This window comes from Panulirus ornatus, chromosome 53 (genome assembly GCF_036320965.1).
Source record: "Panulirus ornatus isolate Po-2019 chromosome 53, ASM3632096v1, whole genome shotgun sequence".
Classification (NCBI taxonomy): Eukaryota; Metazoa; Arthropoda; class Malacostraca; order Decapoda; family Palinuridae; genus Panulirus; species Panulirus ornatus.
The window spans coordinates 19,631,363-19,654,778 of record NC_092276.1 but is presented as its reverse complement, the minus strand read 5'-3'; the positions used below and the strand labels follow the sequence as shown (position 1 = coordinate 19,654,778).

Genomic DNA, 23,416 nt, shown 5'->3' with positions numbered 1-23,416 from the left:
GGTTTGGGCACATGGAGAGAATGAGTGAGGAAAGATTGACCAAGAGGATATATGTGTCGGAGGTGGAGGGAACGAGGAGAAGTGGGAGACCAAATTGGAGGTGGAAAGATGGAGTGAAAAAGATTTTGTGTGATCGGGGCCTGAACATGCAGGAGGGTGAAAGGAGGGCAAAGAATAGAGTGAATTGGATTGATGTGGTATACCGGGGTTGACGTGCTGTCAGTGGATTGAATCAGGGCATGTGAAGTGTCGGGGGTAAACCATGGAGAGCTGTGTAGGTATGTATATTTGCGTGTGTGGACGTATGTATATACATGTGTATGGGGGTGGGTTGGGCCATTTCTTTCGTCTGTTTCCTTGCGTTACCTCGCAAACGCGGGAGACAGCGACAAAGCAAAAAAAAAAAAAAAATAATTACCAGGAACACTGAACAAACTTATACCTCTGTAATTTGAGCACTAACTTTTATCCCCTTTGCTTTTGTACAATGGCACTATGCAAGCATTCCGCTAATCCTCAGGCACCTCACCATGAGACATACATACATTAAATAACCTTACCAACCAGTCAACAATATAGTCACCCCTTTTTTTAATAAATTCCACTGCAATACCATCCAAACCCGCTGCCTTGCCGGCTTTCATCTTCCACAAAGCTTTTACTACCTCTTCTCTGTTTACCAAATCATTTTCCCTAACCCTCTCACTTTGCACACCACCTCATCCAAAACACCCTATATCTGCCACTCTATCATCAAACACATTCAACAAACCTTCAAAATACTCACTCCATCTCCTTCTCACACCGCCACTACTTGTTATCACCTCCCCATTAGCCCCCTTCACTGAAGTTCCCATTGATTCCCTTGTCTTACGCACTTTATGTACCTTCTTCCAAAACATCTTATTCTCCCTAAAATCTAATGATACTCTCTCACCCCAACTCTCATTTGCCCTCTTTTTCACCTCTTGCACCTTTCTCTTGACCTCCTGCCTCTTTCTTTTATACATCTCCCACCCATTTGCACTATTTCCCTGCAAAATTGTCCAAATACCTCTCTCTTCTCTTTCACTAACAATCTTACTTCTTCATCCCACCACTCACTACCCTTTCTAATCCGCCCACCTCCCATGCTTCTAATGCCACAAGTATCTTTTGCGCAAGCCATCACTGCTTCCCTAAATACATCCCATTCCTCCCCCACTCCCCTTATGTCCTTTGTTCTCACCTTTTTCCATTCTGTACTCATTCTCTCCTGATACTTCCTCACACAAGTCTCCTTCCCAAGCTCACTTACTCTCACCACTCTCTTCACCCCAACATTCTCTCTTCTTTTCTGAAAACCTCTACAAATCTTCACCTTCGCCTCTACAAGATAATGATCAGACATCCCTCCAGTTGCACCTCTCAGCACATTAACATCCAAAAGTCTCTCTTTCGCGCGCCCATTAATTAACATGTAATCCAACAACGCTCTGTGGCCATCTCTCCTACTTACATTCGTATAGTTATGTATATCTCTCTTTTTAAACCAGGTATTCCCAATCACCAGTCCTTTTTCAGCACATAAATCTACAAGCTCTTCACCATTTCCATTTACAACACTGAACACCCTATGCACACCAATTATTCCCTCAACTGCCACATTACTAACCTGTGCATTCAAATCACCCATCACTATAACCCAGTCTTGTGCATCAAAACTACTAACACACTCACTCAGCTGCTCCCAAAACATTTGCCTCTCATGATCTTTCTTCTCATGCCCAGGTGCATATGCACCAATAATCACCCATCTCTCTCCATCAACTTTCAGTTTTACCCATATCAATCTCGAGTTTACTTTCTTACACTCTATCACATACTCCCACCACTCCTGTTTCAGGAGTAGTGCTACTCCTTCCCTTGCTCTTGTCCTGTCACTAACCCCTGACTTTACTCTCAAGACATTCCCAAACCACTCTTCCCCTTTACCCTTGAGCTTCATTTCACTCAGAGCCAAAACATCCAGGTTCCTTTCCTCAAACATACTACCTATCTCTCCTTTTTTCTCATCTTGGTTACATCCACACACATTTAGACACCCCAATCTGAGCCTTCGACAAGGATGAGCACTCCCCACGTGACTCCTTCTTCTGTTTCCCCTTTTAGAAAGTTAAAATACAAGGAGGGGAGGGTTTCTAGCCCCCCCGCTCCCGTCCCCTTTAGTCGCCTTGAACGACACGTGAGGAATGTGTGGGAAGTATTCTTTCTCCCCTATCCCCAGGGATAGGGAGTCATACATACATTAAATATCCTTACCAACCAGTCAACAACATAGTCACTCCCTTTTTTAATAAATTTCAGTGCAATACCATCCAAACCTGCTGCCTTGCCAGCTTTCATCTTCCACAAAGCTTTTACTACCTCTTCCCTGTTTATCAAATCATTCTCCCTAACCCTCTCACCTCGCACACCACCTCGACCAAAACACCCTATATCTGCCAATCTATCATCTAACACATTCAACAAACCTTCAAAATACTCACTCCATCTCTTTATCACATCAACACTACTTGATGCAATTATGATGTCTAACAAATAAAATGAATAAATAAAAAACATAAAAGTAAATCTATGCAAAGGGTACCTGTGTAAAGAGCACACGTCTATATACCATGACATACAAAATCAAGTTGATCTTAGAATGTGTAATACAAAACTACATATGATGTCAGCAATTACAACTAAAGAAAAAGATCCCATTAACATACAAAACTCTTAAGTAATCCACTCATCCATCAACAAAGACTAAGTGTTTTGTATGGAGTCTACAGGAAATCACTTCAAAGTACCAAACCATTATGCATCTCAGCCCAGTCATCCATCTTAATACCTCTATAGTGATCTTGCAGGCAAAGATTTCAGTCAGGTTAAAAGAATATGACTAATTCAACAATGGTGAATTAGAGTATGCATGCTGCTGTACAAGGTAGAACTTTTGGCACAAACTTTAAACACAGTCAATATAAGGTAAAACTCAAGTCCCCAAGTACCAACCTTTATGACTACTTTCATGGTAGGTTAACTGGTCTTTCGTTTTATAGCATTTACCACAAAAGGCACACTGGAAAGGTCTGAGAGAGGAGTGAGCTGAACGACGATGCTTATTAAGGTGAGATACACTCAGATATGTCTTGCCACAATCCACACACACATAGGGACGAATGCCTATAAAAGAAATTTAACTAAATCATGTTAAATAATTTCATATAGTTTCACTTAAGATTAAAAGAAGGAAGTATAGTAGTGTCATGATACACTATGAGATAAATACCAAAAAAGTTTGACAGTACCAAACCACATCATATCATGACATCCACTTCTAAGTAAATGAGGGGTAAGTAACCATGGGCCCCCAAAAAATACATACTCAAAACAAAGTGTAAATGATGAAAATAATGTTCTAAATGATATTCAAAATGTTATCCCAACAATAAAAATAATCTAAAACATATAAAAAAAATTATGCACAGGTATCTGCCCATTTGTCACAATCAAGTTTCTTTGGGACTCAGGGATAGGCTAGGTAAGGTTTTGTCATAGGTTCTTTCTGAATATGTAGATAATCAATACTTCATGAAGAGAACTCTACATAAAAAATATCATCAAAGTAAAAGTAAAACACAATTCATCAATTCATTCACTGAAAAAACATTGAATGTTTTTAAAGTGAAACATGATGACTCTCCTCATCTTGCTTACCTGAATTTCAAACGTTCTACTGCATCACTCATATCTTGAAGCATATAAAATGCACTGTTTTCTAAAATACATGTTCTAAAAGTCAACCAGCTTTTAGTACACTGAAGGTCAGGTCTAGAATGACTATAAATCTGATTATTTTATTCATTAGGTACAATAGGGTTGAGGGACAAGTCAATTGGGAGGTAAGTTTGAATGGAGAAAAACTGGAGGAAGTGAAGTGTTTTAGATATCTGGGAGTGGATTTGGCAGTGGATGGAACCATGGAAGTGGAAGTGAATCATAGGGTGGGGGAGGGGGTGAAAGTTCTGGGAGCGTTGAAGAATGTGTGGAAGCCGAGAACATTTTCTCAGAAAGCGAAAATGGGTATGTTTGAAGGAATAGTGGTTCCAACAATGTTATATGGTTGTGAGGCGAGGGCTATAGACAGAGTTGTGCGGAGGAGGGTGGATGTGCTGGAAATGAGATGTTTGAGGACAATATTTGGTGTGAGATGGTTTGATTGAGTAAGTAATGAAAGGGTAAGAGAGATGTGTGGTAATAAAAAGAGTGTGGTTGAGAAGGCAGAAGACGGTGTTTTGAAATGGTTTGGTCACATGGAGAGAATGAGTGAGGAAAGATTGACAAAGAGGATATATGTGTCAGAGGTGGAGGGAACGAGGAGAAGTGGGAGACCAAATTGGTGGTGGAAAGATGGAGTGAAAAAGATTTTAAGTGATCGACACCTGAACATGCAGGAGGGTGAAAGGCGTGCAAGGAATAGAGTGAATTGGAACAATGTGGTATAATGGGGTTGACGTGCTGTCAATGGATTGAGCCAGGGCATGTGAAGCGTCTGGGGTAAACCAGATGGACAAGGCAGGTACCGACTTTTAACCTGTGCTCTTGGACCACATCCTGTGAAGGCAGTGGGTCCAGGTTAGGGCTTTGATGGTGCACACCTCTAGGTCCCGGTATGTAAGTCCTAACCCTCTAAGAGCACTCGCACTTTCTTGGCACCATGCACCACGCCAATTCAATGTGGCAGATGTCACATGCACAGTGCCTTTGCTGGTAAAGTCCTGTATGCCTTGCAGGACTTCCGGGGTGCCATAATAGCTGCACTTATGATGGTGTGCAGCTGAAAGTACGAAATGGATGCCAGAGACCTGAGTGTCTATTATATAGGCCTCTGTACCTTTGGAAGCCACGATGTCTGGCTTCTTAAAGGACCCCACAATCGGAATGTGGGGCTCGCAGGACACCTCGTAACCCCTCTGCCTCAGTCACCCAGCCAAATAGGCACTGATGTTATCATGCCTCTTTATCCTCCCGCCATGGATATGGGGACACATCTGTATGATGTGCCTGAGCGTACCGGGCTTCTGACAAGTGTTGCAGAGGCCGCTGATCTTGGGCCAGCCTCTGGAAGTTCTGGCAGGGTGGGGCAAAGCGCCAATCCTCACTTGGATGGCCTTCACGTAGTCAGAACCGGACAGGAAACAGTTCCCGCTATTCACCCATCTGCGAACCTGAGGCATGGCAGCAGATGGAGCGAGACCCGCACCATCAACAGTACTGACCAGACTGGCCCTCTTTGCCTGATGATGTTCAAGTTTGTTACCCACCTGTCGACCAGCAATGCAAGCAGGTCCAGTCCAGCACTGCAGCTTGCTCAACACTGCAGGCTCCTGGACAGCTGCCTGAATCACCAGGTCGGTCGAGGTGAGTAACTTCTCGAACCTAGCTTGTTCATTCAACCAGACTGTTGAGACAAAGTCCGGTATACCAAGCCCACCATCTTCTGCCGCTGAGTGGAAGTATGCACAGGGCACATCATGGGCTAAATAGAGCCAGCGGCGAACCTCCACTCACACCCACCTGTCCATGCATACTAAATGAGTCTTTTACACCTCACCCAGCACCAAGCGATGCATGAGCTTTGGCACCAGATATCCCACATGCAATGCAATCCATTGTTGAGGTTTTAGAGGGGCTCTGGTGATATTATGGAGGCCCTCTTCTAGCAGGGCACCGTAGGATTTCTCCCGACCTCCTGCTCGGACAAGGATGCTGAGGTACTTATAATCATCCTCAGCATTCATGGAGCTGATAGCACTACCCAAGACTTGGAACGTCCTGCCCTTGTTGACGTTCCAAGTCTTGCGTTTGCCGTCGACCTCCATGCTGAGGGTACGACATTTCCCAGGGTTTATCTGAAGTCCACCCCCCCGCAAGGGTCTCGGCCATAATGTCAATTGCCTGTTGCAGGCCAGTCAGCGTCTTTGCAACCAGGACCAAGTCGTCGGCAAATGCCAGTGCTGGAACCTTTTGGTCACCGATCCCAACTCCTACACCAGTATCCTTAAACCTTGCAATGCCCTCATCAATCACAATGTTGAAAAGGATAGGTGACAATGGATCACCCTGTTTGACCCTACAAGTCATGTTTATTCTCTCCGACATCTCGTTGCTGCCTTCGATGTGTATGAAGGCTCGGTCATACGTTGACAAGACATATGCCCTGACAAGGGCAGGAATGCCCTTCTGCGACATGGCCCGCTCACTAGTGCTATGATTAATACTATCAAATGCTTTGGCCATGTCAAGGAATGCCAGGTGCACACTGTGGGGGTGTGCCTGTGCACGACCGAAGATCGCATCTAAGCTTGTGAGGTTCTCAAGGCATACCTCCAGACGAACGAATGACTTTGGAGCTCCATCGATCTGGACGAGGCTCGAGATGCGGCTGCTCAGGATTTTATGGAGCAGACAGACTATGGCACAGGAGATGGTAATCGGCCAGTAGTCTTTGGGTTCTGTTGGTTTACGTACTTTGGAAATTAGCACCGTGCGATTTGCCTTGAATGGTTCCAGCAATGTTGACGTGGCAAGCCACAGGTCGAACATTTCTGACAGGATCCTAGGAGGAATGGACTTCAGTAAGCGAGTCGTCATCCCGTCGGGACCAGGGGCAGATGTCTTGGTGGCTCTGAGGTGATGTGCTACCTCACCTATGGTGACAACCTCTGCTAGTTGTCCATTTTCTTGGTCAAAGTCGGTAATGACACGCTCATCCAGCTTAGATGGTCAAGAGGAGAGAGCCCCCAAAAGGGGTTGAGGCGTCCAGCCCAACCGAAGTTGGCGGTACCTCCCAGTCACCTTTAAGGATGAGTCCAGCGGCCAAAGACTTATTTTGACGGTAAAGCCTCTGTATCTTACAGTACTGTTCCCGTCTAAGGCAATTTCCATGCAAAGGAGTCTCCTCGGCGTGGCGTGCACGGCCAGAGTTTGTCTCCCTAATGCTCCTGCCTACTACTTCTTCCCAATGTTTCTACCTAATTCTCCTGCCTAAATGTTCTATCTACTGCTCCTACCATTTTGCCAAAAGGGAGGGCTAGCACATAGCGCCCACCGCAGGAAAATCTAGAGTTACGAAGAATGAGCTGTGTGAGTTAAACATTGTCAAGTGTTATGTGTAACAAGGAGAGATTATATGTTTGTGGACAGAAAGCCAGTAGTCCATGTATGGATGAGGCAGAAAGGAAAGATATACCAAGGTCAGAGGAGTGCAACTTGACAACCAATGAAGTGCTGGCTCACTACACAACAGTCACTCACCCCTACCCCAATACCCAGGCAGGTAGTACTGGTAACATACCTCCCTAGTCGTTGACTGCCTACCGACCAACCTACCAGTATTTATCAAGTCTATTTTTAACATATCTATAGTACTGCTTTCTACCACTCTAACTGGTAAATCGTTCCAATTGTTAATAATCCTGTTGAAGAAAAAGTGCTTCCCCTCATTTGAGATAAATCATCTGCCCACAAATCCATTATTACAAGTAAAATCAGATGAATCAAGTCTTAAGTAACTGGATAGATCAAGATTAACAAAGCCTTTGATCATATTGAAAACTTGTATTAGATCACCTCTCACCATTCTCTTTTCCAAGCTAAACAGATTCAAGTTGTTTAATCCGATCTCATCAGATCTGTTTCTTAGTCCAGGAATCATCTTGGTAGCTCAATGCTATACTCTCTCCATTCTTTCTGTCCTTTTTTTTTCGCAGTGTGACCATAACTGAAGATAATATTCAAGATTTGGACAAACCAATGAATTGTAGAGTAACGATGATTTCCCTGGACTTGAATTAGAAGGCTCTACCTATAATACATAAAATTTCTTTTGCTCTTTTCACTGCTTCTGTACAATGCTTATCAGGTTTCACGTCACCAGAGATTATCACATCCAAGTCTCTTCACTCACTTACAGCTCAACAGAATGCATACTATAGCTTGCCTTTTCATTCTAAATTCTGACAAATGAAACTATGCACTTATAGATAACAGAATTCATGTGCCACTTATAAGCCCTACTTATCAATTTGGCTATGTCCATTTGAAGCTTTAAATGTTCAAGTACATTTGTAGATTTACTTCCCAGCTTTGTATCATAGAATTTTGATACTTTGCAATGCAGCCAATTGTCAGTATCATTAATATACAAGAGAGAGAAAACCAGCAAAAGACTGGTCCTTGTGACAGTCCTCTTGCTACATTCAACCATTCTGAGGCTTGACCATTAATCGTTATTCTGTTTACAGCCAGTTAACCAAATTCTTACCACACCAATGCCATGTGACTTAATTTTTGCTAGTAATCTTTGATACTGAACCTTATCGAAAGCTTTCGAAAATCTAGTTAAATGACATCAACTGCTTTTCTTTCATCATACATGTTGACCATATGTATCAGAAATCAAGCAGATTTGTTAGACATGAGCAATTTCACTGACAACCATGCTGAGAATCATCTATTATGCTGTGGTTCTCTAAATGGTTTACAATTATATTTCGGATGATGGTTTCCATAAGTTTTCTAACGCATGATGTTAACCTAATAGGACAAGAATTTCCAGGCAGTGACTTATCAACTTTTCTTTCTGAATATCAGTGTTACAATGACAAACTTCTATTCATCTGGAACTCTTCACATAGCAAGTGAGTTGTTGAAAGGGCAGTTAGGGGCTTAACTATCTCATTTCTTACTTCTTTCATTGTTCTTGGGTAAAACTTATTAAGGCCTGCTGTTTTATTTACTTTCATTCTGTTTATTCCTAAAAGCATGTCTGGCTTTTATGTCCATTTGTTGAAGAACATTCCCCTCTCTTTTCAATGAAACTGGATTAAGGACATGGGATATGTCCTCAATTGTAAATACAGGATGCAAAAAAGTAGTTTAATGATTTTGCCATGGCCTCACTGTCTAGAACCAAGTCACCATTTCCAGTAGCTAATAGACCAATTGACTGGGTAATGGCTTTCTTGCTTCTAACATGACTATAAAACTCCTTAGGGTTTCTTTCGCTATTTTCAGTAATGTTGATGTTTACTTTGTTGTTTAACTCTTACTTTCTCCGTGCAAATTTCCATAACTTACTCAATCATGTTGGTTATTGGATTCTCTGAGTTTCTTATGGGCTACCTTCTCAGATATCAGGCACTTTTTTACCTCACCATTCCACCACCTTGGATTTGTTTTAGAAATATACCGTCTACTATGCATTGGTGCATATATTCCCACTGCTACTTTGAAGTCTTTTCCTAGCTACTTTCATGTCACAATGCTTCTTGCTTCCCTTACCAGTATATGAGGAACAAAGCCTCCCCTACCACTACCTAAGGAGCAAGGCTACCCACCTCCAACACACATAACTGAAGAACATGGCTATTTACCTACACCACCAGTACCTAAGGAATGAGGCTTCTCATCTTCCACTTTATGGTATGGTCTACTCTCATTAATGCCATAAAGGTGAGCAACTGCTGTAGTGTTAGACCCATATCTAAGTTCATTCAGCATCTGAAGCATCTTAAATAGACTTACTTGTAGTAAGAGTACTTGCAGGACACTTAGGCATAGCAGTGACTAGTTCATGTGGGCAGTAGCATAGAAATATACGAATGGCAAATAACGCATCTTTAGTCTATGAATGCTAGTACAGAACTGACACAGTGGGCAGTATGATGCGAAACAATGAAATACTGCAGCAAGTGGCCAGAGCTCATTTTTTATTGTGACAGCTCAGTAATAACAAAAAATGGGAATAATGAAGGTGCCCATGATATATCAAGATCATTATACCAAACTGTGCTATAATGCAACACTACTGTACTTTAAGTGAATAGTTATAAAGGTACATCGTGTCTAAAGATTGTGAAAAGAGTGAATGACTAACAAGTTTTTTCATACATGTCCACCATTTCCTGCATTAGCAAAGGAGCACGAGGAACAGAAGAAATGGCCTCATTCACTCAAATCCACTGAAACCATAACTCCTTACCTACAACCAGACCCCAACATTGATCAATCCATGTAACCTTCTTTAAGGGAACATGTGGGATTACTGCACCATCTTTCCACATCAGCATTAATACAGACATGGAAAACTGTGAAGCTGGAACTCAAAGTTTATCTGTAATATTGTCTTTATAAAAAATAGTGAAGGAGTGCATGTCTTTGGTGATGGAATGTATGTCATATTCACATTCATTCTAACTTCTGACTTTCCCATAAATATTTCCTCAAGGTATATCAGTCCTGTTTCCTATCCAGCGTGATGCCGGAGGAGTGGAGGGCGGAGAGAGCCTTTGCTTTGCCATCCTTTTCTTCAACTTCTTATAAGGAGACTGCATCTTTTTCAGTAGTGACAAGGCCAGATCACTTCATTTGGACCATGGTTCCATGTGATCTGTGTATCTATGTCTATGTTTCTCCTGACCACTTCATATGCTCTGTTTTGGCTCACTAACGGCATATCATCCCCTGTATATATATCAAATCATTTAAGTACACTCTATTCCTTGCACACCTCACACCCTCCCTCATGTTTAAGTCCTGAACCTTCAGAGCATTTTTCAATCAATCCTTCCACTTCCTCTCTGATTTCCCCTTTTTCTTTGTTCCCTCCACTTGTGACATATATACCCTCTTAGTCATCCTTCCCTGATTCATGCAGACACATATACCCTCTTAGTCATCCCTACCTGATTTGTGCAGACTTATATACCTCATCAGTCATCCTTTCCTGATTCATCCTCTCCATATGTCTGTACTGGTTCAGCACATCCTCTTCAACTCTGAAATACACATACCTCCTACCACACTTCTCTTTTACCATATCATTTCTTATTTGATCATACCTCCACACACAACATAATGTCCTCAAGCATTTTCTTTCCAACACATTGACTGCATTCTTTGCATTTTGTCTAAACCCACACCTTACAACCACACAATACTGATGGGATTACTATAACATCAAACATACCAATCTTTGTCCTTAAAGATATTGACCTTTCTTTCCATACATCCTCAATGTGCTCATGACCTTTTTCCTCTAAACCACCACATAGCTCACTTAAGCTGCCATGGTTTCACTTGCAGCCATATCTACTCCTAGGTACCTAAAAAACTCCACTTCCTCCAAATTCTCTTCATTCAAACTCCCACTCCAAATAACCAATCACTTTTTACTACTGCACCTAATGACTATACTTTTGTTCACATTTTCTCTCAGCTTGCCTCTGTCACATACTCTCCCAAAGTCATTGATGACATGTACTTCAGTCTCTCACTTGAATCCACCACCAGAGCCATGTCATCAGCAAACAACAAGCGGCTTACCTCCCAGGCCTTTCCTTCCCAACAGACTGCATGCCTGCTCCCCACTCTAAGACTTTTGTTTTCATTTCTCTCACCATCCTGTTCATACACAGATTAAACAGCTATGGTGACATCACTCAACCATACTCCAGACCTACCTTCACCTGCAACTACTCATTCTTTTATACACTTAATCACACATATGCCTTACTCTCCTGATAAAAACTCCTCACTGCTTCTAATAGCTTTATACTACACATTATTTATATTCATAGCACCTTCCACAGAGCATTTCTATAAACCCTAACAAATACTTTCTCCAGTCCGCTAAATGCCACATACAAATCCTACTATTTCTCTAAGTACTTCTCACTCATTCTTCAAAGCAAACACCTGCTCCACACATCCTCTACCACTCTGAAACCACACTGTTCTTCCCCAGTTTGATGCTTTGTGCATACTATTACCCTTTAAATCACCACTCTTCCATACAACTTACCAGGTAGATTCAACAAACTTATATTTCTGTGATCTGAACACTCACATTTGTCCCCCTTGACTTTACACAATGACACTATACAGGCCTTTTGCCAATCCTCAGGCACCCCGCAACAATCCATACATACATCACAACAATCCATACATACATACATACAAGAAAAACTCTAACCAACCAATCAACAACATAGTCACCCTTTTTCTTAGAAATCTGCCACACGAGTATGTGTAACAACAAAATATCATGAGCAATGAATCTTAAACAAAGTTCATCTAGGCCATCCTTCTGTGTAGTAGGATACAATTTAACATATTCAAATTGGTATTAATCCTTATTTGGGTAATACACTAAGGACCATGAAAGAAAGAATGAAGATATAAAAATCCTATTACAAATAACAAGGAAAGCATCCTCACAAAATTCTTTCACCGTAGGAATGTAGATGCCACAGGAAAGATGGATGAATGCAAAACACATACATCAAAATGACAAACTAATGTGAAGTTTCTGTTTTGTGGCCATGTGTAAAATCAAAGAGAATTATACAGTACAGTGTTCTCAGTACTTTGTCATCTTTCCTTTGACCTTGACAATCTGCAGACATCTGGGCACAGAACTGGCAAGGTTCCTGAAGTATTCTAGGTCCCAAGTTTTGGATCTTTATATCCTTCAGCCTCCTCATCCTCCCCTGCCTTACTCCACTGTTGTTCATTCACTCAAGTCTTTGTATTTCTTTGAAATGCAACTTGTATACATTTCATTTCTTTCATAAGCAGGGGTTTGGCAGCCTGCTTGCTAGGGGGAATGTGAAGGTCCTTTTGCAGGTGATGTTGAATGGTTCTTTAAGAAACATTTCTTAAAGGTTTTGGATGACTTTTCTTGTATTAGGGGATTATATACAAAACTAGAAGTATTCTTTGGAGGGCCTGGGATAGGTCTTGGTGAAGGGATGATGTTGTCTGGGAAACTATGAGTGCTGGGGAGCAGCCTCTGAACTGTGTTCTGAGCAACCAGTGTGCCAAAAAAAATCTTGTGTGTACCCATATTTTCTTGCTTCCAGGAGAGAATTCAGTGTTTCTCTTCCTTAGAAAGATAAGGGCCAACCACCTTGAAGGACTGATGGAAATAACACAGTGTCCAGAAGTGAAATTCCCAAAATAAAGTGGCAGCAAAACAAAGAACATCATTCCCTAAAGACAGCTTGAGGCACACTTTGGCAGGTTGTTGGTGCTCACACCATTAGAAACACTAGTCTAAGTTCTGACAAGATGTACAATGATTTCACCCTCAGAGTGTCATACACTTGTACCCACAACAAACCTGTCATGTATCACCTCTGAAAATATACGGAGGCAGACAAGATTTTTTTTCCAATTTTTTTGCGCAAGTGGAAGAAGGTACAAAAATTATTGTAAAACCCACTCTAAAATGTGCAGGTGGAATATAGGGTTATGATGGGAAATTATCTTATTGATTGCAAGTGGGTCAATCAAATTTTTTTCTAACAGTAGGCAATATGTTACAGGAAAAATCATACTCCAATTGTCGCCATCTTGGATGAAAAGAAAATTGAACAGTATAAGAAAAAGAATGTATAAATCAATTTGAGCTCCTTAGGTGATTGTGGAACTGGCTCTTAAAGGTGAAAAATGTTACAGGAATGGGGGAAGATGAAAGGAAGAGAATTCCATAGTTTTGCTGTTTGAGGGAATATGAAAGTATCATAATGATCAATACCTATGTTAATGATTTCTCAACAGTGACTAGAAATCAGGTGTCAGTTGCATGATGTGATTCAGTCGTAATGGCTGCAATATACACATACAGCTCAAGAAAAGGGGGGCTGAAAAAATATCTGTGGAACACAGAACAGCAGCATCAATGAGAGATGATCGAAGAGAGGTTAATATGTGTAAGGCATCTGATTCCACTCCAGCTAAGACAGGGGTGGAAGTAGAGACATCTCAGGTATGTAAGCAGTATTTCATACTAAGATGAATAAGACATCGTAGATAGGGAGTAACTACTAATAAAAGTAATTTTGGGTCCTCCACAACATCCCTGGCTTTTAGTGAGATTTTATTATGTTTAGAGTGTAAAGTTTCTTGGATACAGTAAAGATATGGTTTTGCCCATCATGTTCGATTCATGTGCATCAAACAAAGAAACTTGTAGTTCAAAACAGATCCAAGCAAGTTATGTGTTGTTAGGAGCTATGCATGTCTAGGTAGTAAGTGGTAAACAGCCAACAACCAGGAAGGCATATTACCAGTAATACCCACCTGGGTATCAGGAGGGTCAGTTACATCTGTTAAGTGAGCCAACACTTTAGTGGCTGTCAAGTTACACTCCTCTGACTCAGGTAGCTCTCTTTTCTTTCTGCCTCACTAACATGTGGACTACTGGCATTCTGTCCACAAACATACAATCTCTCCTTATCATATGTAACACTTGGCAACACAACTCATGCAGCTCATTCTTCGTAACTCTTAATTTCCTGCAGTGAGCACTATGCGCATGCCCTCCCTTGTGGCACAATGGTAGGAGCAGTAGATAGAAGTAGTAGGCAGGAATATTTAGGCAGGAGCATTAGGTAGTAACATTACGTATAAGTGGTAGGTAGGAGCATTAGATAGAAGTATTTGGTAGGACCCTCTGCAAACACCACTAGACTTGCCCTCTGCCAGTGGCCTGTTAAGGATGAGGCACTAAAGGCTAAGAAGTGGCAGTGGAGTTCTTTAGTTGTGGGGACTGTTGCCAGTGACCTTTCAGGCAGTTCCAAATGAAACAGGCATCAGAGATATAGATAGACAGATGATATAGATAGGTAGATAAGTTATGTGTGATGTAGAGTAAGGGTGTTGTGGACTGAGTTAGCAATCCACATGTATGTACAGCTAAAAGGAAAACAGCAACCTGGGTTAGGGAGAACACGACAGCCACTGAAGTGCTGTCTCATCATGCAGCCATTGTTAACCTTGTTTAACTTACAGTGACTGATATGGTATGGGTATACATGCTCCAATCATGGATATCTCAGGTGAAAGAAAGAGTGAGAAAGGAAGAAAGAAAAAATTAATCAGCTACTCAGGTATTTGTAAATCCAATTCTTGAGAGTAGAAAGGTTGGAAGAATAGGGAAAGAAAAAAAAGGAAGAAATTCCACAGCTCTGCTCTGACAGGTCTTCATAAATAAAAACTATCACAAGTAGCAGCCATATGCATACCATGAGTCCAAGCCTTAGTGGCAAGGGCAAGTGCAAACAGCTTATGTGAGACGTGGACAAAATAATACCTGCAGAACAGGGATAGAGTAGCAATATCACAGCTGAAAGAAAGTGACAGCTGGAGGGAGATAAGAAAAAGAAAGATCAAAAGTGTACACAGAATAAGTAATGGGAAATCTTAATGAAAATACAGTAATACATAGGCAATCACTAAACAGGACAAAAGTAAAAAAAAAAAAAATCCAAATATCAAATACTCTTCCCTACCTGAGTGTGTGAGACGATGTTTGTACATGTAAGATTCAGTGGAAAAACTCTGGCCACATTCATCACAGGCAAACCTCTCCTTCAGATGGTACCTAATGAGGTGTGAAAATAAAATAAGTTACACTACTTCACGACACCTTGACAAAGGTTACTGTCATCTCTCTACTTTGTGAGATTTTCCATAGCTTTATTCAAAGAAGTTCAATTAACATATTTATCTCATAAACTGGTCCTAAAGTGCTAATAGTCCTGAATCTGATTACTGCACATGAATCTGATAACTCATTTCTGTATGTAGTCTTTTCTCCTCATACAAATGCTTATCAACTTAGTCCATTCACCTTATACTCACTCTCTCAAATCTTGCTCATGTACACAGTCTTGTCCTTTTTCCCAAAGTTTATCTTCCTGTACTACATCTCACTTTTTCCATACTACCTCAGCAAACTCCCCTTCATTTTATCAATAATCCTACACCATTTTCTTTTCTTTTTTTTGAGCTAAGACAGCACGGGAAACTTAGACCCTAATCAAAGCCATTCCATTAATGCTTTATCATTTTATTTCTTCTATTATACTTGATCACTATTTCCCACTTCAGTGAGATAGTGCCAGGAAACAGATGAAGAAAGACCCATCCACTCATAAACATACATATATACAACACTAATACAGGTACATATATATATCAACATATACACATATACATACACAAACACAACATATTCATAATCACTCCCCTTCATCCATTCCCAGAGCCACCCCACCCCACAGGAAACAGCAACACCATCCCCTGCGACAGTAAGGTAATGCCATGAAATCAGACAAAAAAAGACCAATCTCAGTCTCTGGCTGTCATGTGTAATGCACCACAACCACAACTTCCTATCCACATCTAGACCCCAAAGACCTTTCATGGTTTACCCCAAATGTTTCACATGCCCTGACATCACATGGTTGAGAGAGCAGAAGAGGGTGTGTTGAAGTGGTTAGGGCATATAGAGAGAATGAGTTAGGAAAGATTGACAAAAAGGATATATGCGTCAGAGGTGGAGGGAACAAGGAGAAGCAGGAGACCAAATTCGAAGTGGAAAGATGAGAGTGAAAAAGATTTTAAGCCACTGAGGCCAGAACATACAGGAGGGTGAGAGGCATGCAAGGAATAGAATGAATTGGAATGATGTGGTACACCAGGGTCGATGTGCTGTCAATGGACTGAACCAGGGTATGTAAAATGTCTGGGGTAAACCATGGAAAGGTCTGTGGGTGCCTGGATTTGAATACAGAGCAATGGTTTCAGTGCATTACATATGACAGCTAGAGACTTAGTGTGAATGAAAGGGGCCCTTTTTTTGTCTGTTTTCCTGGCACTTTCTCGCTGAAGCAAGGGGTAGAGATGCTGTTTTCTGTGGGGTGGGGTAGAACCAGCAATGGATGAAGGCAAGTATGAATATGTACATTTGTATATATGTATATGTCTGTGCATGAGTATGTATATAAGTTGATAAATATATGTGTATATGTGTGTGCATGAGTGTTTATGTATACACATGTGTTTATAAGTGGATGGTCCATTCTCTGTCTGTTCCCTGGTGCTACCTCACTGATGCTGGAAACGGCAATCAAGTATAATAAAAAAAATATATATATACTTATCTATCCATTCATTATACTTAACCGCTGTTTCCCACATCAGCGAGGTGGCACAAAGAAACAGATGAAGAATGGCCCAACCACTCATATATGCACACACACACACATATATATATATTTATTTATTTTTCTTTATTCTGCTTTGTCGCTGTCTCCCGCGTTAGTGAGGTAGCGCAAGGAAACAGACGAAAGAATGGCTCAACCCACCCACATACACATGTATATACATACACGTCCACACACGCATATATACATGCCTATACATCTCAATGTATACATATATATACACACACAGACATATACATATATACATATGAACATAATTCATACTGTCTGCCTTTATTCATTCCCAACATTCTCTCTTCTTTTCTGAAAACCCCTACAAATCTTCACCTTCGCCTCCACAAGATAATGATCAGACATCCCTCCAGTTGCACCTCACAGCACATTAACATCCAAAAGTCTCTCTTTCGCGCGCCCATCAATTAACACATAATCCAATAACGCTCTCTGGCCATCTCTCCTACTTACATACGTAAGTATTCCCAATCACCAGTCCTTTTTCAGCACATAAACCTACAAGCTCTTCACCATTTCCATTTACAACACTGAACACCCCATGTATACCAATTATTCTCTCAACTGCCACATTACTCACCTTTGCATTCAAATCACCCATCACTATAACCGGGTCTTGTGCATCAAAACCACTAACACACTCATTCAGCTGCTCCCAAAACAGATGCCTCTCACGATCTTTCTTCTCATGCCCAGGTGCATATGCACCAATAATCACCCATCTCTCTTCATCCACTTTCAGTTTTACCCATATCAATCTAGAATGTACTTTCTTACACTCTATCACATACTCCCACCACTCCTGTTTCAGGAGTAGTGCTACTCCTTCCCTTGCTCTTGTCCTCTCACTAACCCTTGACTTTAACCCCAAGACATTCCCAAACCACTCTTCCCCTTTACCCTTGAGCTTCGTTTCACTCAGAGCCAAAACATCCAGGTTCCTTTCCTCAAACATACTACCTATCTCTCCTTTTTTCTCATCTTGGTTACATCCACACATATTTAGACACCTCAATCTGAGCCTTCGAGGAGGATGAGCACTCCCTGTGTGACTCCTTCTTCTGTTTTCCATTTTGGAAAGTTAAAATACAAGGTGGGGAGGGTTTCTGGCTCCCCGCTCCAGTCCCCTTTAGTCGCCTTCTACGACACGTGAGGAATGCGTGGGAAGTATTCTTTCTCCCCTATCCCCAGGGATATATATATATATATATATATATATATATATATATATATATATATATTTAATAATAATAATAATAATATTGATTTTTTTTTTTATTATACTTTGTCGCTGTCTCCCGCGTTTGCGAGGTAGCGCAAGGAAACAGATGAAAGAAATGGCCCAACCTCCCCCCCATACACATGTATATACATACGTCCACGCACGCAAATATACATACCTACACAGCTTTCCATGGTTTACCCCAGACGCTACACATGCCTTGATTCAATCCACTGACAGCACGTCAACCCCGGTATACCACATCACTCCAATTCACTCTATTCCTTGCCCTCCTTTCACCCTCCTGCATGTTCAGGCCCCGATCACACAAAATCTTTTTCACTCCATCTTTCCACCTCCAATTTGGTCTCCCTCTTCTCCTCGTTCCCTCCACCTCCGACACATATATCCTCTTGGTCAATCTTTCCTCACTCATTCTCTCCATGTGACCAAACCATTTCACAACACCCTCTTCTGCTCTCTCAACCACGCTCTTTTTATTTCCACACATCTCTCTTACCCTTACGTTACTTACTCGATCAAACCACCTCACACCACACATTGTCCTCAAACATCTCATTTCCAGCACATCCATCCTCCTGCGCACCACTCTATCCATAGTCCACGTCTCGCAACCATACAACATTGTTGGAACCACTATTCCTTCAAACATACCCATTTTTGCTTTCCGAGATAATGTTCTCGACTTCCACACATTCTTCAAGGCTCCCAGAATTTTCGCCCCCTCCCCCACCCTATGATCCACTTCCGCTTCCATGTTTCCATCCGCTGCCAGATCCACTCCCAGATATCTAAAACACTTCACTTCCTCCAGTTTTTCTCCATTCAAACTCACCTCCTAATTGACTTGACCCTCAACCCTACTGTACCTAATAACCTTGCTCTTATTCACATTTACTCTTAACTTTCTTCTTTCACACACTTTACCAAACTCAGTCACCAGCTTCTGCAGTTTCTCACATGAATCAGCCACCAGCGCTGTATCATCAGTGAACAACAACTGACTCACTTCCCAAGCTCTCTCATCCACAACAGACTTCATACTTGCCCCTCTTTCCAAAACTCTTGCATTCACCTCCCTAACAACCCCATCCATAAACAAATTAAACAACCATGGAGACATCACACACCCCTGCCACAAACCTACATTCACTGAGAACCAATCACTTTCCTCTCTTCCTACACGTACACATGCCTTACATCCTCGATAAAAACTTTTCACTGCTTCTAACAACTTACCTCCCACACCATATATTCTTAATACCTTCCACAGAGCATCTCTATCAACTCTGTCATATGCCTTCTCCAGATCCATAAATGCTACATACAAATCCATTTGCTTTTCTAAGTATTTCTCACATACATTCTTCAAAGCAAACACCTGATCCACACATCCTCTACCACTTCTGAAACCACACTGCTCTTCCCCAATCTGATGCTCTGTACATGCCTTCACCCTTTCAATCAATACCCTCTCATATAATTTACCAGGAATACTCAACAAACTTATACCTCTGTAATTTGAGCACTCACTCTTATCCCCTTTGCCTTTGTACAATGGCACTATGCACGCATTTCGCCAATCCTCAGGCACCTCACCATGAGTCATACATACATTAAATAACCTTACCAAACAGTCAACAATACAGTCACCCCCTTTTTTAATAGATTCCACTGCAATACCATCCAAACCTGCTGTCTTGCTGGCTTTCATCTTCCGCAAAGCTTTTACTACCTCTTCTCTGTTTACCAAATCATTTTCCCTAACCCTCTCACTTTGCACACCACCTCGACCAAAACACCCTATATCTGCCACTCTATCATCAAAGACATTCAACAAACCTTCAAAATACTCACTCCATCTCCTTCTCACATCACCACTACTTGTTATCACCTCCCCATTAGCGCCCTTCACTGAAGTTCCCATTTGCTCCCTTGTCTTACGCACTTTATTTACCTCCTTCCAGAACATTTCTTTATTCTCCCTAAAATCTAATGATACTCTCTCACCCCAACTTTCATTTGCCCTATTTTTCACCTCTTGCACCTTTCTCTTGACCTCCTGTCTCTTTCTTTTATACATCTCCCACTCAATTGCATTTTTTCCCTGCAAAAATCATCCAAATGCCTCTCTCTTCTCTTTCACTAATAATCTTACTTCTTCATCCCACAACTCACTACCCTTTCTAATCAACCCACCTCCCATGCTTCTCATGCCACAGGCATCTTTTGCGCAATCCATCACTGATTCCCTAAATACATCCCATTCCTCCATGTAGCATTTATGGATCTGGAGAAGGCATATGATAGAGTCGATAGAGATGCTCTGTGGAAGGTATTAAGAATATATGGTGTGGGAGGAAAGTTGTTAGAAGCAGTGAAAAGTTTTTATCGAGGATGTAAGGCATGTGTACGTGTAGGAAGAGAGGAAAGTGATTGGTTCTCAGTGAATGTAGGTTTGTGGCAGGGGTGTGTGATGTCTCCATGGTTGTTTAATTTGTTTATGGATGGGGTTGTTAGGGAGGTAAATGCAAGAGTTTTGGAAAGAGGGGCAAGTATGAAGTCTGTTGGGGATGAGAGAGCTTGGGAAGTGAGTCAGCTGTTGTTCGCTGATGATACAGCGCTGGTGGCTGATTCATGTGAGAAACTGCAGAAGCTGGTGACTGAGTTTGGTAAAGTGTGTGGAAGAAGAAAGTTAAGAGTAAATGTGAATAAGAGCAAGGTTATTAGGTACAGTAGGGTTGAGGGTCAAGTCAATTGGGAGGTGAGTTTGAATGGAGAAAAACTGGAGGAAGTGAAGTGTTTTAGATATCTGGGAGTGGATCTGGCAGCGGATGGAACCATGGAAGCGGAAGTGGATATTAGGGTGGGGAGGGGGTGAAAATCCTGGGAGCCTTGAAGAATGTGTGGAAGTCGAGAACATTATCTCGGAAAGCAAAAATGGGTATGTTTGAAGGAATAGTGGTTCCAACAATGTTGTATGGTTGCGAGGCGTGGGCTATGGATAGAGTTGTGCGCAGGAGGATGGATGTGCTGGAAATGAGATGTTTGAGGACAATGTGTGGTGTGAGGTGGTTTGATCGAGTGAGTAACGTAAGGGTAAGAGAGATGTGTGGAAATAAAAAGAGCGTGGTTGAGAGAGCAGAAGAGGGTGTTTTGAAGTGGTTTGGGCACATGGAGAGGATGAGTGAGGAAAGATTGACCAAGAGGATATATGTGTCGGAGGTGGAGGGAACAAGGAGAAGAGGGAGACCAAATTGGAGGTGGAAAGATGGAGTGAAAAAGATTTTGTGTGATCGGGTCCTGAACATGCAGGAGGGTGAAAGGAGGGCAAGGAATAGAGTGAATTGGAGTGATGTGGTATACCGGGGTTGACGTGCTGTCAGTGGATTGAATCAAGGCATGTGAAGCGTCTGGGGTAAGCCATGGAAAGCTGTGTAGGTATGTATATTTGCGTGTGTGGACGTATGTATATATATGTGTATGGGGGGGGTTGGGCCATTTCTTTCGTCTATTTCCTTGCGCTACCTCGCAAACGCGGGAGACAGCGACAGAGTATAATAATAAAATATATATATATATATATATATATATATATATATATATATATATATATTATTATTATACTTTGTCGCTGTCTCCCGCGTTTGCGAGGTAGCGCAAGGAAACAGACGAAAGAAATGGCACAACCCATCCCCATACACAATGTACACACACACACGCAAATATACATACCTATACATCTCAATGTATACATATATATATACACACACAGACACATACATATATACCCATGCACACAATTCACACTGCCTGCCCCTATTCATTCCTATCGCCACCTCGCCACACATGGAATACCATCCCCCCCCCTCATGTGTGCGAGGTAGCACTAGGAAAAGACAACAAAGGCCCCATTCGTTCACACTCAGTCTCCAGCTGTCACGCAATAATGCCCGAAACCACAGCTCCCTTTCCACATCCAGGCCCAACACAACTTTCCATGGTTTACCCCAGATGCTTCACATGCTCTGATTCAATCCACTGACAGCACGTCAACCCCGGTATACCACATCGATCCAATTCACTCTATTCCTTGCCCGCCTTTCACCCTCCTGCATGTTCAGGCCCCGATCACCCAAAATCTTTTTCGCTCCATCTTTCCACCTCCAATTTGGTCTCCCACTTCTCCTCGTTCCCTCCACCTCCGACACATATATCCTCTTGGTCAATCTTTTCTCACTCATCCTCTCCATGTGCCCAAACCATTTCAAAACACCCTCTTCTGCTCTCTCAACCACACTCTTTTTATTTCCACACATCTCTCTTACCCTTACATTACTTACTCGATCAAACCACCTCACACCACACACTGTCCTCAAACATCTCATTTCCAGCACACCCACTCTCCTGCGCACAACTCTATCCATAGCCCACGCCTCGCAACCATACAACATTGTTGGAACCACTATTCCTTCAAACATACCCATTTTTGCTTTCCGAGATAATGTTCTCGACTTCCACACATTCTTCAAGGCTCCCAGGATTTTCGCCCCCTCCCCCACCCTATGATTCACTTCCGCTTCCATGGTTCCATCCGCTGCCAGATCCACTCCCAGATTTCTAAAACACTTTACTTCCTCCAGTTTTTCTCCATTCAAACTTACCTCCCAACTGACTTGACCCTCAACCCTACTGTACCTAATAACCTTGCTCTTATTCACATTTACTCTTAACTTTCTTCTTTCACACACTTTACCAAACTCAGTCACCAGCTTCTGCAGTTTCTCACATGAATCACCCACCAGCGCTGTATCATCAGCGAACAACAACTGACTCACTTCCCAAGCTCTCTCATCCACAACAGACTTCATACTTGCCCCTCTTTCCAAAACTCTTGCATTCACCTCCCTAACAACCCCATCCATAAACAAATTAAACAACCATGGAGACATCACACACCCCTGCCGCAAACCTACATTCACTGAGAACCAATCACTTTCCTCTCTTCCTACACGTACACATGCCTTACATCCTCAATAAAAACTTTTCACTGCTT

General features: G+C 41.9%; 1 protein-coding gene across 2 annotated transcripts in view; it reads right to left on the bottom strand.

Annotated features, from left to right (window-relative positions):
- Positions 1-23,416, bottom strand: part of LOC139765296 (uncharacterized) — a 120,915-nt gene that overhangs the window by 48,207 nt on the left and 49,292 nt on the right. For both annotated transcript variants that reach the window (XM_071692681.1, XM_071692680.1), the window contains exons 8-9: positions 15,387-15,478; positions 3,040-3,210 (exon numbers count right to left, since the gene is read on the bottom strand). In XM_071692681.1, coding sequence (XP_071548782.1) covers positions 3,040-3,210; positions 15,387-15,478 — 263 coding nt within the window. The remainder of the gene's footprint in view (positions 1-3,039; positions 3,211-15,386; positions 15,479-23,416) is intronic.